This window comes from Mercenaria mercenaria, chromosome 1 (genome assembly GCF_021730395.1).
Source record: "Mercenaria mercenaria strain notata chromosome 1, MADL_Memer_1, whole genome shotgun sequence".
Classification (NCBI taxonomy): Eukaryota; Metazoa; Mollusca; class Bivalvia; order Venerida; family Veneridae; genus Mercenaria; species Mercenaria mercenaria.
Window position 1 is genome coordinate 35534751 of NC_069361.1, and position 18278 is coordinate 35553028.

The 18278-nt window shown below is 37.0% G+C and overlaps 2 protein-coding genes across 2 annotated transcripts in view; both read right to left on the reverse strand.

The window, feature by feature from the left end:
- LOC123542370 (pleckstrin homology domain-containing family H member 1-like) overlaps window positions 1–11978 on the reverse strand; it is a 140231-nt gene extending 128253 nt beyond the window's left edge. Inside the window, exons 1-2 of the mRNA XM_053539950.1 lie at window positions 11915–11978; window positions 477–673 (exon numbers count right to left, since the gene is read on the reverse strand). Coding sequence (XP_053395925.1) covers window positions 477–593 — 117 coding nt within the window. The 5' untranslated portion in view covers window positions 594–673; window positions 11915–11978. The remainder of the gene's footprint in view (window positions 1–476; window positions 674–11914) is intronic.
- A 1809-nt stretch (window positions 11979–13787) lies between these two features.
- On the reverse strand, window positions 13788–15026 carry LOC128556067 (uncharacterized). The gene has a single exon (XM_053539992.1). It carries the CDS (start codon window positions 15024–15026, stop codon window positions 13788–13790), a length of 1239 nt encoding a protein of 412 aa, XP_053395967.1.
- Between the last annotated feature and the right edge of the window lie 3252 nt (window positions 15027–18278).

The window sequence follows — 18278 nt, forward strand, 5'->3', positions numbered from 1 at the left end:
GTAAGTCCTATCACCCTATGAGGTTTGAAGGTTCTAGGTCAAATGGTTCTCAAGTTACTGATCAGAAATGGATTTCCACGTTCTAGCCCCTGTGACCTTGACCTTCAATAGAGTGACCCCAAAATCAATAGGGGTTATCTACTCTGCATGTCTAATCATCCTATTAAGTTTCAACATTCTGGGTCAAGTCGTTCTCAAGTTATTGATCAGAAATGTTTTTACATGTTCAGGACCCTTTGACCTCTGATGTAGTGACCCCAAAAACAATAAGGGTCGTCTACTCCTCAAGCCCTGCCACCCTATGAAGTTTGAAGGTTCTAGGTTGAATGGTTCTCAAGTTATTGATCGAAAAAGAAGTGTGACAGTCGGACAGGGCAAAAACAATATGTCTCCCCCAGTTGGGGGAGCAGACATAATAACAATCAGTATAAAGAAAATGTGTTTAAATGTTACTTAAGTAAACTTAATTAACAAACCTCTTTGCCAACAGACTGTTTAATCGTGCTAGCCTGTTGTCGAAATCTGTGAAGTGAAGCCTCTAGATCCTCGTATTTTTTCCTCCATTGTTGCACCTCATCTCTGCCTCTCTCCATACCTGCCCCTCTACAAAGTCTCTCCTCAGCAGCTCAATAATTTTCCATCACCCCTCTTTTCAATTTCTGTCATTCGCATACTGCAATAGAAAACTAGTTATTAGCTATTCTATGAGAAAATTCAGGCATGTAAGCATTAAAGACAACCTGCCAATTTTCTATACATTTTTTTCTGTAAATTTTAATATCAAAATTAAGGTAATTCTGCATGTTTGATAGTGGAAGTAATGTCGTAATGTCATCTATCCAGGTTTCATAGAATAAAGCCTGGACCTACCTAATGAATCAAAAAGAGCACTGCAATGCAGAGCAATTTACGCCCTAAGGTATGACCTCTGACCCTAAGTGTGACCTTGACCTTAACGCTGCCATCTAAAACATACGTTCTGCACGTCGTCTCAATGTGGTGGACATTTGCGCAAAGTTCTTTAAAAACCCTTCGAGCTGTTCAAGAGTTTTCAGAGTGGACATGAAACAGTCATATGACCTTTGACCCCTAAATGTGACCTTGACCTTGAAGCAAGCCATCCAAACCATGCACTCAGCAAGTGGTCTCGGTGTGGTAAACATGTGTGTCAAGTTTCTTTGTAATCCTTCAAGGGGTCCAAGAGTTACAGTGTGGACAAGAAATTGCTAACTGATGGACAACAGACAGACACCGGCGTCATTATGAAGTTGAACACAATACGTCCCTTCGGGCGTATAAAAACCATTCTATGAACTATTGGCAATCTGTGTGTTAATTTGTAAAATTGGCAACATCACCTTCATTCTCAAGGTAAAATACAATTATAAAAAAAATTTGACCAGTGAAACAATTCCAAAATTAGAATCTACCCTGATTTTTTCAAACTTTTTTTTCACAGTTTTTATCATTAACATAAAGTATGCAAAACAACAAATAAAACAACATTTTTCGATACCACTTACCTCAAAAGAAGAAAATATAAAATGAGTTAATTATATGAATTAATAAGATTTTTAGTAACACAATAAATTACTCCAAGAGACATACTTGAGTGGCAAGCAGCTGTCAGAATATGTTCTGGACATAAAGAAGTTACTAATTATAGATACATGATGTGTTTGATATATCACTAAACCTATTGAGGCTTATCTCCATTATAAGCAGAAGTTTTCCAGGAAATGGTGCTGGGTTAATGCTCCCAAAAAATAATTAGTCATAAATACCACATGTATGAGTGAATAAGTGAGTAACTTGAGTTAATTAACAAAACCACAAAAGATACATGCCCAGTATGTGTCAGAGCAAAATGTACATCAAAATGTTCTTGTAACACTGTTTCTTCATTTTGGATTTGGCATCATATTTTATAACAGTAATTCACTCATGTCTTACTTTATTGTTGTTAGTTTATAGATCTTACATTTTTACTTCAACTTTTGTCATAACATTTAACTACTCCTCAAGAAAATAAATTTTTGAAAGAGCAACACTGGATACTGTACAATTTTCCTTGAAAGTACTGGTATACAATATTTCCATTCTGCAAAAGTTTCCATTCTGCAAAGGTGATTTAGAACAATACAGAATACTGGTCCTTAGGATATAAGACCAGTCTTAAAACAAAATCTAATTGAATGTTATTTTTTACCAAAATTAACTAGAGCTATCACTGAAGGTGATGAATGTACCCCCTACACGCAATGACACAGTACTTTGCAATCTGACACACACAAGACTCCATAATTATGTAGACTGTATGTATTTAGTATAGTAACAAAAATTAAAGTCCCATAACTCTTTTCTGAAAGCACATAACATGCACCTTGCACAACTAAGGTTGGTATTGATCTGACATTAACTTGTGTGAAGTTTCATTAAATTGTGTGCTATGGTTCCGGAGATTAGCTGTACACAAGATTGCATATGCAGACTCTGTGTATAGCATATTAACAAAAAACAAAGTCCCATAACTATGCAAAATAGTTATCTAAAAGAATGTAACATGCATCATGCACAACTAAGGTTGGTACTGATCACTTGTGTGAAGTTTCATTAAATTGTGCACTGACATTAATTTGGTACGCATGCCAGACATGCAGAATAGCTGACTGAAACACCAAGGTGCATTTCAGTGTACCAATCTGGACAGTCCAATGCTGTATGAATTGAGCCCATCTACTGAAACAATGTTCAAGCAAACATTTGGGAGCTTAAAACTTTTTCTGTGATCTCCAAGCGTTGATCTATTTCAAAAATAATTCAGCCAAAATAGTTGACAGAGTTATGTACTCTTGCCTACAGATGGAGATCATGATGATAAACAAGAGTTTAAAGTTTCAAAACCACATGTCAAATAGTTTTGACAAAACATGGACTTGTACAAAAAAACTGAACCAATTTCAAAGTTCAAAAGGGGCCATAATTCAGCCAAAATAGTTGACAGAGTTATGTACTCTTGCCTACAGATGGAAATCATGATGATAAGCAAGTGTTCAAAGTTTCAAAGCCACAAGTCAAACAGTTTACACAAAATATGAACTAGTATGAAAAACTTAACCAAAAGTTATGTTAAAAAGGGGCATAATTCAGCCAAAATCCTTGATGGAGTTATGTACTCTTGACTAAAACTGGACATGGTGATGGTACACAAGTGTTGAAAGTTTCAAAGCTTTATCTCCAAACATTTTGTCAAAATGTTGACTGGTACAAAAAAAACTTAACCAAGGTGTGACACCAACGCCATGGTGGGTAGGATAGCTCTACTTATTCCTTGAATAGTCGAGGCTAAAAAAATCTTATCCAATAACACATTATCATTTACTTAATTACTCAACAGGACATACAATGTAATGTTAAATAAATAAACTGGTGAAAGAAAATAAAGCAATAATTGAATGATTTGAGTTTGCATTGCCTACATAATTTATTATGAAAAACATAAAATTTACTTTAAAAAAATTAAAAAAGATATTTCCTACCTAAGTTACAGTTTCCTTCAATGGAAGACATGCACCCTGTTACAGTCTGGGAACGAAAATGTGCCAGTGATAAATGTGACTTCACATGAGTGCAGAGAATAAATTTAATGATGGCGCAGTGCGATAATGAAAGCAGATTGCTACGCACAGTGGGACAAGGCGTAAAAACGTTATTTTATTGGGAGATAATCATTACACATTCTCTTTCAATATTTATAAACATCACTGAGTTATCTCCTGAACGCTTCATCTTTTATGTCAATTTTAGCATGTGGAAAGATTTAGTACTCTGATTAATCACCCAGAATAAAGAATAAATGTTTAACCAGTTTTATTTATAAAAAAAATGTAAAGAAATATAAAAGACAATGACTTTTTCATGTTTTATGAAGTATTTGAAAAAAAATAATTTTTCCTTCAGACATGAAAAAGCAGATACAGCAATTTCATTAATAATCCTTCCTCCACAGGGGATACAATCAGGACAAGCATTGTGCTCTCTAGTTGCTGGTTGCATGCATTACCATGGCAACTGATCTAATATTTTGGAGTTTGACATTTCCTAAGATCTGACATGCAAGAGAATCCCTTTGATCGATCTGCTTAAGTGATAATCTATCAATGACAATGAATATAATCTGCAATCAACATGAGTCATTGTTACTTTCATAATTTTTTGTCATGTTCGCTTTAAGGAAGTTCTGTACATTCAGGTCAAAAAATTTTCCACTGTAGAATTCCATTAAATACCGATTTTTCAAAACTTCAGAATATCCTAACTTAGGACATTTGAAAATAAAATAAAATGAATGGGGTCATAGTCTGATCTGAAAAGTTTGGACCTGACCTCTTACTGGTTTTCATAATGGGACTCTATGGGAAAATCACAACTGTTATCAACATTTACGTAAACAGAAATTTTCTACAATATTGATTTTAATGAAACTTCTCACAGTCATAAATGTACAAAGTCATAATTATGATCTATAATATGGTGAAACATGTTTAGAAAAGCACTACATTTAATATTAAACAGTAACTTATACAGGGACGTACTAATAATCAATGGATTCAATTATGTAATTATTTTCTATTAATATTCAAACCTTCGCAAATATTAGCGAAAACAATTATCGAAAACAGGATTTAACAAGAAACTGACATATCTTAAATTCATGACAAGAAATGTAGCAGCTGCGTTATAAACAAAAGCAAAATGAGCCACAGTATTATATTTTATCCTTAGAAAGATCGTAATATTGCCATTTTAATAAATTTACGTACCACTGTCATTAATTCATATAAGACCTACCTGATGACAGCACGCTCGACTTTTCTCAGTGCTTGACTCTGAATTAGAGCTTTGCCAGTAAAAAATTTACAAAACTTTTAACCAAAACATTCTAAGTTAAAAAGGGGAAAAACACTGTCTAAATTCAAATCAGAGTTATAGGGATTGTTTCTCCTGGGGTAGACTTTGAAAAATAACTATTATTAGTTTCAAGTCAAAAGCTTTGTTAGTAACAGAGATATTTGACTTTATCAAAAATTTAACGAAAAAATTCTAAGTTAAAAAGGTGCATAACTCTGTCAAAATTCAAATCAGAGTTGTGGGGATTGTTTCTCCTGGTGTAGACTTTGATCCTAAATAACTATTTTAAGTTTCAAGTCTATAGCTTTTATAGTAACAGAGATATTTTACTTTATCAAAAACCTTAACCAACGGCGACGGCAACCCTGGGTGAGTGCAATAGCTCTTTTTCTTCGAAAATTCAAGCTACAAATGGATTTCATTTCTGCTTGCTAAGTCCGTGCTTTACTCTATGTTATCAAGTCAAATGATGTTGTGTCATTACTAACAGTTTATCAAAGGAGGTAAATCACATTTTATGACATTTTTCATTTCTAGTATATTCTGTTAGAGATTTATTTAAGTAACAAAAGACACCTATTTCAAAGAGTCAGTTCCAAATATGAAATGTATGTTTTTTTGTTTTTTTTTTCATTACTCTCCTTTAATAAGAAAGTATCTAAAAGGTGGACTTCTGCTTTTGATTTCAATATAATTTGCATTTGATAGATATTAATATATTTCAACAATCTGAACCAAAACACGTGTTTTAAATACTCTGTAGCTTCAGCACTCATAATATATTTCCAATTTATCCTGGTTGCGTAAAGGGAGGTTATAATGTTCTTACAAATCTACATTCTAACTGAATTTCATCTATATACATATTTGTAAAAGTAAATATTTGACAAATATAATACAATAGCTCATACTCATATGACTTCTAGGCACCTCGAGTGAAAATCTAACATTCATTAAACAGTCAGTGATCAGAAATAAATGTAAATGATCACTTGCCAAACTTTTGACCAAACCCATTACTTGATCAAAATCTGATTTACCAGCTTAACCGCCTCTGAGACTAGTGCAGATCATGTCCTGCACTGCTGCCATTCAGTCGGTTAGTTTTTTGTATGCACTCCTTTTAACAGATAGATAATGGTACTGTCCAAATTGAAAGATGGAAAAGTTCATTATAGAAATTTAGCAGGGTAAGGTTTAAATGTGCAGAGTACCTTAAAAGATACCAGTACACATCTTTCACTAAAATATTTTATTCTAAGACATTTACTTCAAATGTAGAAAATCCTCATCAAATGTATTTAACATTATTACTAGAAGATGCTTTTGTAGAAAAGTGCATGTCTTCACCAATACATAGTAGTAATCGGCAAGAAGTCAATAGGGGACAGAAGCAAAAGTCCAAGAGACACCAATGGTTGGCTGCAATAGGGATCATCTACTCGGCATGTCCAATCATTCCAAGAAGTTTCAACATTCTGGGCCTAGTGGTTCTCAAGTTATGGATTGGAAACGGTTTAAAATTCCATGTTCAGGCTTCTGTGACCTTTGCTCATTTGATCCCAAATTCAATAGGGGTCATCCACACTGTAAGCTTAAAATTTCATGTTCAGGCTCCTTTGACCTTGACCTTTGCTCATTTGATTCCAAATTCAATAGGGGTCATCCACACTGTAAGCTTAAAATTTCATGTTCAGGCTCCTTTGACCTTGACCTTTGCTCATTTGATCCCAAATTCAATAGGGGTCATCCACACTGTAAGCTTAAAATTTCATGTTCAGGCTCCTTTGACCTTGACCTTTGCTCATTTGATTCCAAATTCAATAGGGGTCATCCACTCTGTAAGTCCTATCAACCTACCAGTATATAGTTTGAATGTTCTGGGTCAAATTGTTCTCAAGTTATTGATCAGAAACAGTTTTCCAATTTCTGGCCCCTGTGACCTTGAACTTTGATCAAGTGACCCAAAAATCAATAGGGGTTATCTACTCTACATTTCCAATCATCCTAATATGAAGTTTCAACATTCTTGGTCAAGTGGTTCTCATGTTAATGATCAGAAACAGTTTTCCATGTTCAGGCCCCTGTGACCTTGACCTTTTATCAAGTAACCCCAAAAATAATACGGGTCGTCTACTTCATAAAACCTAACATCCAAGGCTCTAGGTCAAATGGTTCTCCAGTTATTGATCGAAAATGAAGTGTGACAGGCAGATGGCCCCTGTGACCTTGACCTTGATGGAGTCAACCCAAAAACAACTGGGGTCAACTACCCTGTAAGTCCTATCACCCTAGTAAGTTTGAAGGTTCTGGGTCAAATCGTTCTCAAGTTATTGATCAGAAATGCATTTCCATGTTCTGGTCCCTGTGACCTCGACCTTTAATAGAGTAACCCCAAAATCAATAGGGGTCATCTGCTCTACAAGTCCAATCAACCTATGAAGTTTCAACATTCTGGGTCAAGTGGTTCTCTTATTGATCGGAAATGGTTTTTCATGTTCTGGCTCCTGCGACCTTGACTTTTAACAGAGTGACCCCAAAAAACAACAGGGGTCATCTACTCCATAAGCCCTACCATCCTATGAAGTTTGAAGGTTCTAGGTCAAATGGTTCTCCAGTTATTGATCGGAAATGAAGTGTGACAGATGGACTGCCTGCGGGACAGGGCAAAAACAATATGTCTCCCCTAGGCTAGAGGTGGGGGAAGACATAAATATATAAATTGTGTACATTCATAAATAAATGGCATGTAGTTACAGTTGTTTGTTAAAATTTGTAAGAAGTTTTTTAGTGTTAGTACATATATGTATTGCGTTTGACAATACATACATTAAGTGCATACTATTTTAAACTGTATGCATAGCATCATGATTACACATAAATTTGTTTCATGTTTTGTTTACAGAAATTACATGTAATAATTTTCACAGTTTCAAATATGAAATTTGAGTCTAGTATATCTTAAAAATGTTCACACTCACATAAAAACTTTACAACATTTTTCACTTGTTAATCTATTTTAACTTAACCATTAAAACAAGCCGGATATTTGAATATATCGAATATGGCAAACTGACTTTTCAAATATTGATTTCAGTATTTGTTCCCATCCCTAACTTTAAGGAACAAAAAGACCTTTGACATAGAGCAAGATTTCCATCAGAAATGTAATTCTGTTTTATATTATTTTATACAACAAGAGGTCCAAATGAAACTAAGTTGTTGACTGAGGAGGACCTTTAGACATTGCTTTTGACTATGTTTGGTGAACATCTTTTAAGCAGTTCATTAAAAGTTATTTTAAAGGTTTTTTACATTTTCACTGTGGCAGTCTCTAAAACAATCCAAGAGGAACCATTTGAAGAAATATTAGGAAGATCAATATAAGTGTGCTACAGACAGGCTAAGTTCGGTCAAGACCCATCATGTAGCTCATGAGAAGAAATCATTCAAAGTTTTTCGCTATTTTTAGCTCTAGCAGCCCTTGAAAGGGGCCAAGCAGAACCATTTAAGCAAATCTGAGAGAAGACCACATAAAGATGCTACAGGCGGTGTTTGGTGTAAAACATCATTAAAAGGATTTTTCATTATTAGCTCTTGTGCCCCTAAAAAGGAACAAGCTGAACCATTTGTGGTTCATACAAAAAAAGTAATTTCAAGGTTTTTTCTATTTTTAGCTCTGGCAGCCCTTGAAAAGGAACAAGAAGAACCTTGTGAACAAATTTTAGAGAGGATCATGTAGAAAGAAAACTTCAGACTAAGTTTTGTAAATCTATAATAGATTCATGAGAAGAACTTATTGTTGTTTAAAGGTTTTTTTATCTATAATTCTACTTTAAGCTCAAGCAACCCATCAAAGTGGCCAAGCTGTAACATTATAACAAATTTAGGGAAGGACATACAAGGATGCTACAGACCAAGTTTGGTGTGTTCTTGAGAAGATGATGTTTAAATGTTTTTTAATATTTTTAGCTCTAAGCAGAACCCTTTTTAACAAGGCAGTCTGAAAGACAGCTAAATCCCCCGCCACTGCTTTGGATAGTGAAAGGGTAAACCTTTGATTTTAGCTGTGACCTTGACCTTGAACTGACATGGCTGACTTATGAATTCTGCACAACGTCTTGATGAGGTGATCATTTGACCAAAGTTTCATGAAAATCCTTCAAGGGGTTTAGGAGATACAGAGGTAAAACCTTTGACCTTCAGTTGTGACCTTGACCTTGAGTTGACATGGCTGACTCATGAGTTCTTGAGGAGGTGATCATTTGACCCAAGTTTGATAAAAATCCTTCAAGGGGTTAAGGAGATACAGAGTGGACACCAAATGGAAGGCTCAAACCTTTGACCCTAAGTTGTGACCTTGACCTTGAGCCGGCATGACTGACTCATGGGTTCTGCACATCGTCTTGATGAGGTGATCATTTGACCCAAGTTTTATAAAATTCCTTCAAGACGTTTAAGAGATATAGAGCGGACACAAAATGGAAGGCTCAATCCTTTGACCTTGAGCTGTGACCTTGACCTTGAGCCGGCATGGCTGACTCGTGGGTTCTGCACATCCTCTTGATGAGGTGATTATTTGACCCAAGTTTTATAAAATTCCTTCCAGGGGTTTAGGAGATATAGAGCGGACACAAAATGGCAGGCTCAAACCTTTGACCTTGAGTTGTGACCTTGACCTTGAACCGACAAGGCTGACTCATGGGTTCTGCACATCGTCTTGATGAGGTGATCATTTGATCCAAGTTTCATGAAAATCCTTCAAGGGGTTTAGGAGATATGGACCGGACACAATTTTATTACGGACGGAAGGACGGAAAGACGGATGGAAAGACCGTCTGACGGACGGAAGGACAGACGCAGACCATTCCTATAATCCCTCCGCCACGGCGGGGGATTAAAAAATTGACAGGCGAGTATACAAGGATATTACAAACAAATTTGGTGATGATCCATCAAGTGGTTCATGAAATGTCATTTAAATGTTTTTTTCTATTTTTAGCTCTAGCGACCCAGACTTGGAGTTAGTACAGAGATGGAGTGCGACAAGATAATTGGTGTTAATAACTTATTAAACTACTTGTAGTTCCATGCTGGGGTCTTTCCAAAATCCTATGAGAAACATCACCACAGACACCTTTAGAATTATCACTACTTCACATGTAGTTAACACAGTCCTTTGAAAACACTGCATAGCCCAAAGTCTGACATAGCCAAGTGTCTAATTGGACAGCTTCTATTCGGTCTATTTGTGTTTGTGTGTATGGAGACCAGACTTCGGAGCTATATTCCAGCTGTGGTCTGATAATGGCTTTATGTGCCATGTACTTAAGGGGTTTTGAGTAGACCATCAGAAAATAAAAACAGCGTCAGTTAAGTTATGGTAGCCAGAACTAGATCTCTGACGCAAACATCAGAAAATAAAAACAGCGTCAGTTAAGTTATGGTAGCCAGAACTATTTAACTGTTTACTTCTACCACTTTATGGCCAACATCAACAAATTGATAATACTGCCATTTTTAGGTATGCGCGAGAAAAAGAAAGAAATACAGGGTGAAAATATGTACAGTGAGAGGGTTAAAAACAAAGAACTTACTGAGTCTAGACAAAGAGTTGTGCCACCTGAGACTTGAATTAAGTTGAAAGCCTCAAGCAACCCTACCGGCACAATGTCTGGAGGTAATGCGTTCCAATCACATACTGTTCTTGGAAAAAAGTCACACCTACACGATGGAAATTGATAGAAATGTTCATGCCCGGTTCTGGATTGATGTTTATTCGCAGATATCACAGGTTGATCAGTTTTATCAATTGCTACCACATCATAATGTATCTTACATAGTATACACAGAAATGCTTCTCGTTGATGCGTTTCAAGGGATTTCCACTGAAGGTGTGTTAAAGCCCCCATCACACCAAACTAGTTCTCAAAACGTCCCAACCTGTCCTAAAATATTGTAAAACGCGCTGCGATCTGGCTAGAACATTTGTACTTTGGCCGGAAAATATCCATAATGCGATGTAGTTAGTTCTTAAACAGTTCTCGATATGTTCATCGCGTCTTTATCCCATCTGAAGTCCGTTAATAGTAAGTTCAGTTCGGAAAAAATGCCCGTTCACCTCATGTGGACTACGTTTGTAGGCAGTCCAAGTCCATCTGTAGTCAGATTAAAGAAGTTCTTAACTAGTCCTATTTCATTCCGAGTACGTCGAAATACGTTCTAACTAGTTGTTAACTCGACCAACTCGTTCACAGACAGTTTAACTCGTTATGATTACGTCCTCATCTCTCCCTAGCACGTTCAGAATGTAAATTGCAATCACGTTCTGGTCCGATGGCTAGTAAAAGCCATCACATTTCGCCCAGTTCTCATTCTCATTTGTCTCTTCAACCTCTCAAGACACAAAAAAATCCACAGCAATAGGCAAGTATCAATATGACTACAAAGAAAAGTGAAGCCAAACAGAGACGGGGTGTAAAGTGTTAAAGCAGTAAAAGACCAATGTCTCACAGAAGCCGATACAGAGTCTCCTGAGTCAGCCCCTGAATGTGAAAGTCGAGAGGATGAGCGTCGTAATTTATTCCCTGCACCTTTTGACGACTCTGTCCGAGGATGAAGGAGGACAGAGTCAGAAACCAAAGAAGAAAAAAGCAAAGGCATAAACTTGGCTAAACCTTGTGCCCAAACCTTGAACCTGTACGACAACGGCATGTATTTATACCCTAACTTGTGTAATTGTACTGCAGACGGGATTGACATTGTAGGAACTGTGAATAAACGTACTAAACATACTAAAAACGTGCGGAGCATACTGAGAACGTATTGCAAACTCTTAGAACTACAGTCTAACCTGTCGTAAGTAGCCGGCCAGGGGAAGCAGACAATTTGGCTGCTTAAGCCAGGTGACCGCTGATAAAAACAAAGAAATATAAAATTTATTTTTATAGCTCTTTGATAAAAACAAAAAGATGATAATTAGGAAATTAAAAAATAAAATTACCTTTCGGTGTTTTGTTTGTACCGGAATAGTATATTTTACCTTTACACCGTCTATGGCGTACTTGATTAGAGATTCTAGAACTTTGTCTTTTCGTTCAGAACAATACCCCAAAATATTTTATGTTCAGTTTTAACACAATTTATTCCCTATAATTAGCTTTAGTAGACAAATGCATTAATACTTAAAAAGAACAAAGATCAGAATACCTTTGGATAGGATTAAAATGAAAATGTTCCTTACAATATTCAGAAAGCAGTAAAATAAAAAAAATAAATAATATGTGAAGGTAAATTGTGCACATCTTAGAAAAATCTGCACCGCATTATGAGTTAACTTCAATCTAAATAAAGTTGACAAGGCAGAAATATATTTCTTTTCATCTACATCTACATCGGTACAACCAACAATCGATTTCCGATTATGACTGGTCGGCGCTGTCAGAGAAACAGTTGTTAAAGAAATTTAGTATATTACAGTATTAAAAGTAAAAGATAAAAGGACAGTATGCTACAGTTAAAATAGGACAGAATGGAAGAATTACATAGTGACCGCCGCCAGCCTCTCTGTAAAGATACTGAGGCTGGGGCTAGCTTTAACTGTTGTGGGGAGGGAGTTCCAGAGACGGATGGTTCTAGGGAAATAAGAGTTAGCAAAGTATTGAGTGCTGGAATAAGGGATCAAGTAGTTAAGATTTCTAATGGGGGTCAAGTAACCTTGGTCAATAGCAACGGTCTGGGTCCTTACTTTGTAAAACAAAAGTAATGAACAGTTTAATCTACGGTACTGGAGAGTTTTCCATTCTAAGGATTTCAACATTTCAGTTACACTGCTTGTATAGTTGTAATCATTCATAACGTACCTAGCTGCTGACCTTTGGACTCGTTCAAGTTTATGGGTGAGGGTTTTCTGCCAGGGATGCCACACAGTTGAACAGTATTCTAACTGTGGGCGGACATAGTGGTGTATGCAGCTTCTTTGACCTTTATGTTATCTGTCTTGACATTTCTCTGAATAAATCGAAGGGAAGAGGTTGCCTTAGAAGTTATGTTTTCAATGTGTTGTGACCAGTTCAAATCATTGGAGATAGTTATTCCTAGGTATTTAGCTGATGAGGTGGACTTTAACTCTGTATTGTGTAACCTATAGGGGTATATAAAGGGATTTCGCTTCCTACTTACTCTAAGGACTTCACATTTGTCGGGGTTAAATTCCATTTGCCAGACTCTTTCCCATGTTTCTAATTTATGGAGATCTTCTTGAAGGGCTATGCTATCATTATTTGATTTGACAGTGAGGTATACGATGGTGTCATCTGCAAACATACGGGTTTTACATTTGACTGAGTCAGGCAGGTCGTTAATGTATACAAGGAAAAGGCAAGGCCCAAGGACAGACCCCTGTGGAACTCCAGACAGGACCGGAAGTTCGCTGGACAGGTGACCTTCAACTGCGACCTTCTGAGTACGATTAGAGAGGAAGGATTTGACCCAATTAGTTATTTGGGGACTAACACCTAGGGATAGTAACTTGTAAATTAGCCTCAAATGGTCGACTTTGTCAAATGCCTTAGAAAAATCCATTACGATGACGTCAGTTTGTTGGCCTTGTTCTAAATTACTATAAAGTTCCTGGGTGAAATTAATAAGCTGAGTTTCGCAACTATGACCCGACCTAAAACCATGCTATAACTGGCTGATAATATTGTGTTTGTCAAAGAAGGACATAAGATTTGAAACCACGATGTGCTCAAGGAGTTTGGACGCAATACAGGTTAAAGAAATTGGTCGGTAGTTGCTGGGTTTTGATTTGAGACCTTTTTTAAAGACTGGTGCAACTGTTGCCTTTTTCCAGTCTTGAGGGACAATGCCTGTATTTAGGGATAAATTGAAGATGTGGCAAAGGACGGGGGCGATTTTTTGATGAAGTTCCTTGAGAACACGGGGGATAATTCGTCTGGCCCTGACGCTTTATGTGGGGATAGGCCAAGAAGGAGTTTGTCAACACCCTCTGGAGTTACATTTATTTGGTCCATTAGGGAGGAAGGGGATGTTAACAGTTTGGAGCACAAATGTTTAAGGCTTAGGGGCTTAGGTGGGGAGAAAACTGATTCAAATTGCTTATTAAGGATGTTTGCCTTAGTGACTGGATCAGTGTGGGTGAAACCATCTGATTTGAGAGGGGCTATGCCGACATTTTCTTTTTTGTTATGTTTGATGTAGCTACAGAATTTCTTATTTCTACCAGGTTGGGAATCATGGCTAAAGATGACGTTTTCCATGTATGACCAGTATGAGGCTCTTATTTGCCTTTGTATATAGGATTTTAGGGACTTCAGTTTCTGGTTCTTAGCTTGATTTGGGGATTTGTTGAGTTTGTGATAGAGTTTATCACGCTTGTGGATAAGCCTGATAATTCTGGGAGTTAACCAAGGCAAGTCGGCACGGGATTTGGATATTTTAGTAGGGATATGCTTGATACAAGATTCATTTAAGCTGTCCTTAAATGAGTTCCAAGCCTCATCAGGGTTTGTATGGGCCTTACTAATAAAACTATTACTAAATGAGCGCATGTCAGATCTGATCGCCTCCCAGTTAGTTTTCCGATATTGTTTTATTAGTCTCTTTGGCTGGATGGGCCGCCCTCTGTTTATTTTGACCTCATGAAATACTATATCATGGTCAGAGGTTGCAAGGCTGGGAAGTGTCTTGGCGAGGTGGACGTGGGATGGGTGGGAGGTAAGGAAGAGGTCAAGGGTATTGGACAACCTGGTTGGGACTTTTACCATCTGTTCCAAATTTAGGTGGGACAGTTTTTCCATAAAATCTTCATAGAGACTTCTATTTTTACAGTTTGGTTTGAGTGTTTCATTGACCCAGTTGATATCAGGCATGTTGAAGTCTCCGAGGAGCCATATTATGCTATCCTTCGGGATTTTACTTAAGGATGACCACAGTTCAGACAATGATAGTTCGTCAAGTTCATGTGGTTTATAGTATGCTCCAACATAAATGTTTTTTATACCAGTTAAAGTTATTTTTGACCAGGTTATATTACAGTTAGTTTTAAGGTCAGGTTGTTCTTGACTGAGTAACGCTTTAGAGATGGCAATCATCACTCCCCCGCCCTGTCCACCACACCTATCATCCCTACAGACACTATAGTTTAGGGTATCTGGAAAAATTTCGGAAGAACTGACGTCAGGTTTTAACCAGGTTTCAGTGAGACAGATAAATATCAGGTTTGACTTGGTCTACCATTAGATGCAAGTCAGGTATTTTATTCTTTACAGACCTACAATTGATGTTGAGAATAGTGAGGCGCTCTGAGTTATTGAGTTTAACTTTAGGTGGCCTTGACTTACTTTTGGGGTTGGGGGTGGATGTTGCATGAGTTTAAAGTTTATGAGTTTAAAGCTGTTAACATAAAACACACAAAAATTAAAAAGTTAAAAACATACTTTTCTTCCTAAAAACATAGTAAAGTTTGTTATACATTTCTAAATTAGTTTCTTTTATATATCATTATGTCTGAACAACATGCAAGCATTTATTGGCAAAAAAATGGATACTTAATAACATATTTTAGTCAAAAAAATAAATTTATTTTTTATACTTCTTTGCCCGAGTGTACCCAATTTCTGCAATTACTAAACTGTACAGTGTCATTCTGACACTCTTCTGTGCATAGACGCATGTCAGTTCTTCCTTTTTTGAACTCGAAAAAGTTGGAACTGTAAAGTGTGTGTGCGTGCGTTCGTGTGCGCGCGCAAATATGTGCACGTGTTTAGATATCCACTGCATTTATGCGATCATTATGTTGTTGTAGTCACTGTATGTTATTTATGTAGTTACGAAGTTTTCTTGGTCATCTCACGGTACATACTAGGTCAAAACACCAGTCTTCTTCGAGATTCTATACAGTCTATGTCCAGTCAAATTTAGCAAAGCAGATGTGTCAAAACAGGAGAATCTGGATGGACCAACGATCCGGTGTTGCCGACTTTTGATGAAAAGTTTTTTTCTATTTAAATTTCGTTGTCATTCCTTCATAATGTTATTGCTTGCCATTGCCTTTTTCTACATAGTAACTGTGTCTCCTGTTTATCCTGAAAACTGTATCCCGCCATTGCCAGCTAGTAATGAAAAGGTAAAACGACGTTGATTCTATGGCGAAGCACAGGCTGCCGCCAAAAGAAATAGTACGAGAAACCTCTCAGACTATGCCCCTGATATAAAAACTGCTTCACTATGGTCAGATCATCACTAGTTAGAGCATGCAAGTAGAGTATGGAATCCAGCAACAACTAAACAAGCTCAAACCCTGGATAGGTCCAGAGGAAAGTTACTACTAGGATGATATTCAACAATTACAACAACCACACTCATGGGAATGTTACAAAATAATGCAAGATCTCGACTGGATTCCCTTTCAGTATCGCCGCTGTGTAACCAGAGTCACCAATTATTTAATGACATAGCATTCTGTTTAAATTTCGTTGTCATTCCTTCATAATGTTGTTGCTTGCCATTGCCTTTTTCTACATAGTAACTGTGTCTCCTGTTTATCCTGAAAACTGTATCCCGCCATTGCCAGCTAGTAATGAAAAGGTAAAACGACGTTGATTCTATGGCGAAGCACAGGCTGCCGCCAAAAGAAATAGTACGAGAAACCTCTCAGACTATGCCCCTGATATAAAAACTGCTTCACTATGGTCAGATCATCACTAGTTAGAGCATGCAAGTAGAGTATGGAATCCAGCAACAACTAAACAAGCTCAAACCCTGGATAGGTCCAGAGGAAAGTTACTACTAGGATGATATTCAACAATTACAACAACCACGCTCATGGGAATGTTACAAAATAATGCAAGATCTCGACTGGATTCCCTTTCAGTATCGCCGCTGTGTAACCAGAGTCACCAATTATTTAATGACATAGCATTCTGTTTAAATTTCGTTGTCATTCCTTCATAATGTTGTTGCTTGCCATTACCTTTTTCTACATAGTAACTGTGTCTCCTGTTTATCCTGAAAACTGTATCCCGCCATTGCCAGCTGGTGATGAAAAGGTAAAACGACGTTGATTCTATGGCGAAGCACAGGCTGCCGCCAAAAGAAATAGTACGAGAAACCTCTCAGACTATGCCCCTGATATTAAAACTGCTTCAGTATGGTCAGATCATCACTAGTTAGAGCATGCAAGTAGAGTATGGAATCCAGCAACAACTAAACAAGCTCAAACCCTGGATAGGTCCAGAGGAAAGTTACTACGATATTCAACAATTACAACAACCACACTCATGGGAATGTTACAAAATAATGCAAGATCTTGACTGGATTCCCTTTCAGTATCGCCGCTGTGTAACCAGAATCACCAATTATTTAATGACATAGCAGTTAATACACTTATCAGAGTGCCAGATACACCCCCGCCCCTCCAACACACACATACACACACACAAACACTACACACAGTCTACGGATATACCAGAACCACAGGAGCCAACAGAATATACCAAATTCCGCCTCCGTCAATATTTTGCCTACTGGCGAGAGCTTCTTGACTGAGGTCAGTGCATTCCTCCAGCAACAGTACCCAGAGCGAATTGTAAATAGTTTTACTGTAACCTGCTGTTTTATCAGGCGACTAATTTTCTTTATCACATGAAACAAAGCCATTTCGGCAGTATTTCCCTATATATGTGTAGCAAAGTCAAGTTTCACCTGTTTATTTTAATTTATGAAAATAATTTTATTATTATTATTTGTATGTACGTAACTTTAAAGTCCTCGTATCAGTACTCCGTAGTGCGTTGTATCGTGTATGTACTATGTGAGCCATTGCATTGTGCTGTATTCCGTGCTTGTTTTTATCGTGCCCAGTCATGTGTCCACCTGTGCATATGAACTTGCTTCGTAAGATAGAATACATATTGATTGGTCAACTTTCTTTCTGCACGAATAACAACTTTTTGACATGAACTAACATTTGCACAGCTCTCTATACGTCATTCTTAAGAATCAGTTACGCGTGAACAAAAGTTCCTTTCTACTTTTTAGTAAACAGCCCATACCTGTGGACAATTTGCTTCTCGTTATATTTAAGTGTATCATTCATAGACGTATCTGGTAAGCTATTTTATATGCAATTGTTCTTTCAGTAATAATCGCAAGAGATGAATTTTGTGAAATCTGCATATTTCCACGTTCGCTATTGTTGTATTACAGTTCGTATTGTTTCATGTTCCTGATTTTACTGTTTTATATTTTTAGGTTTTCTTTGTCTGCACTATACTGGTATTCTGTCCAATAAATGGAAAAATCTACAACATGGTGAAGTTTACCATATAACCCACAGCATATAC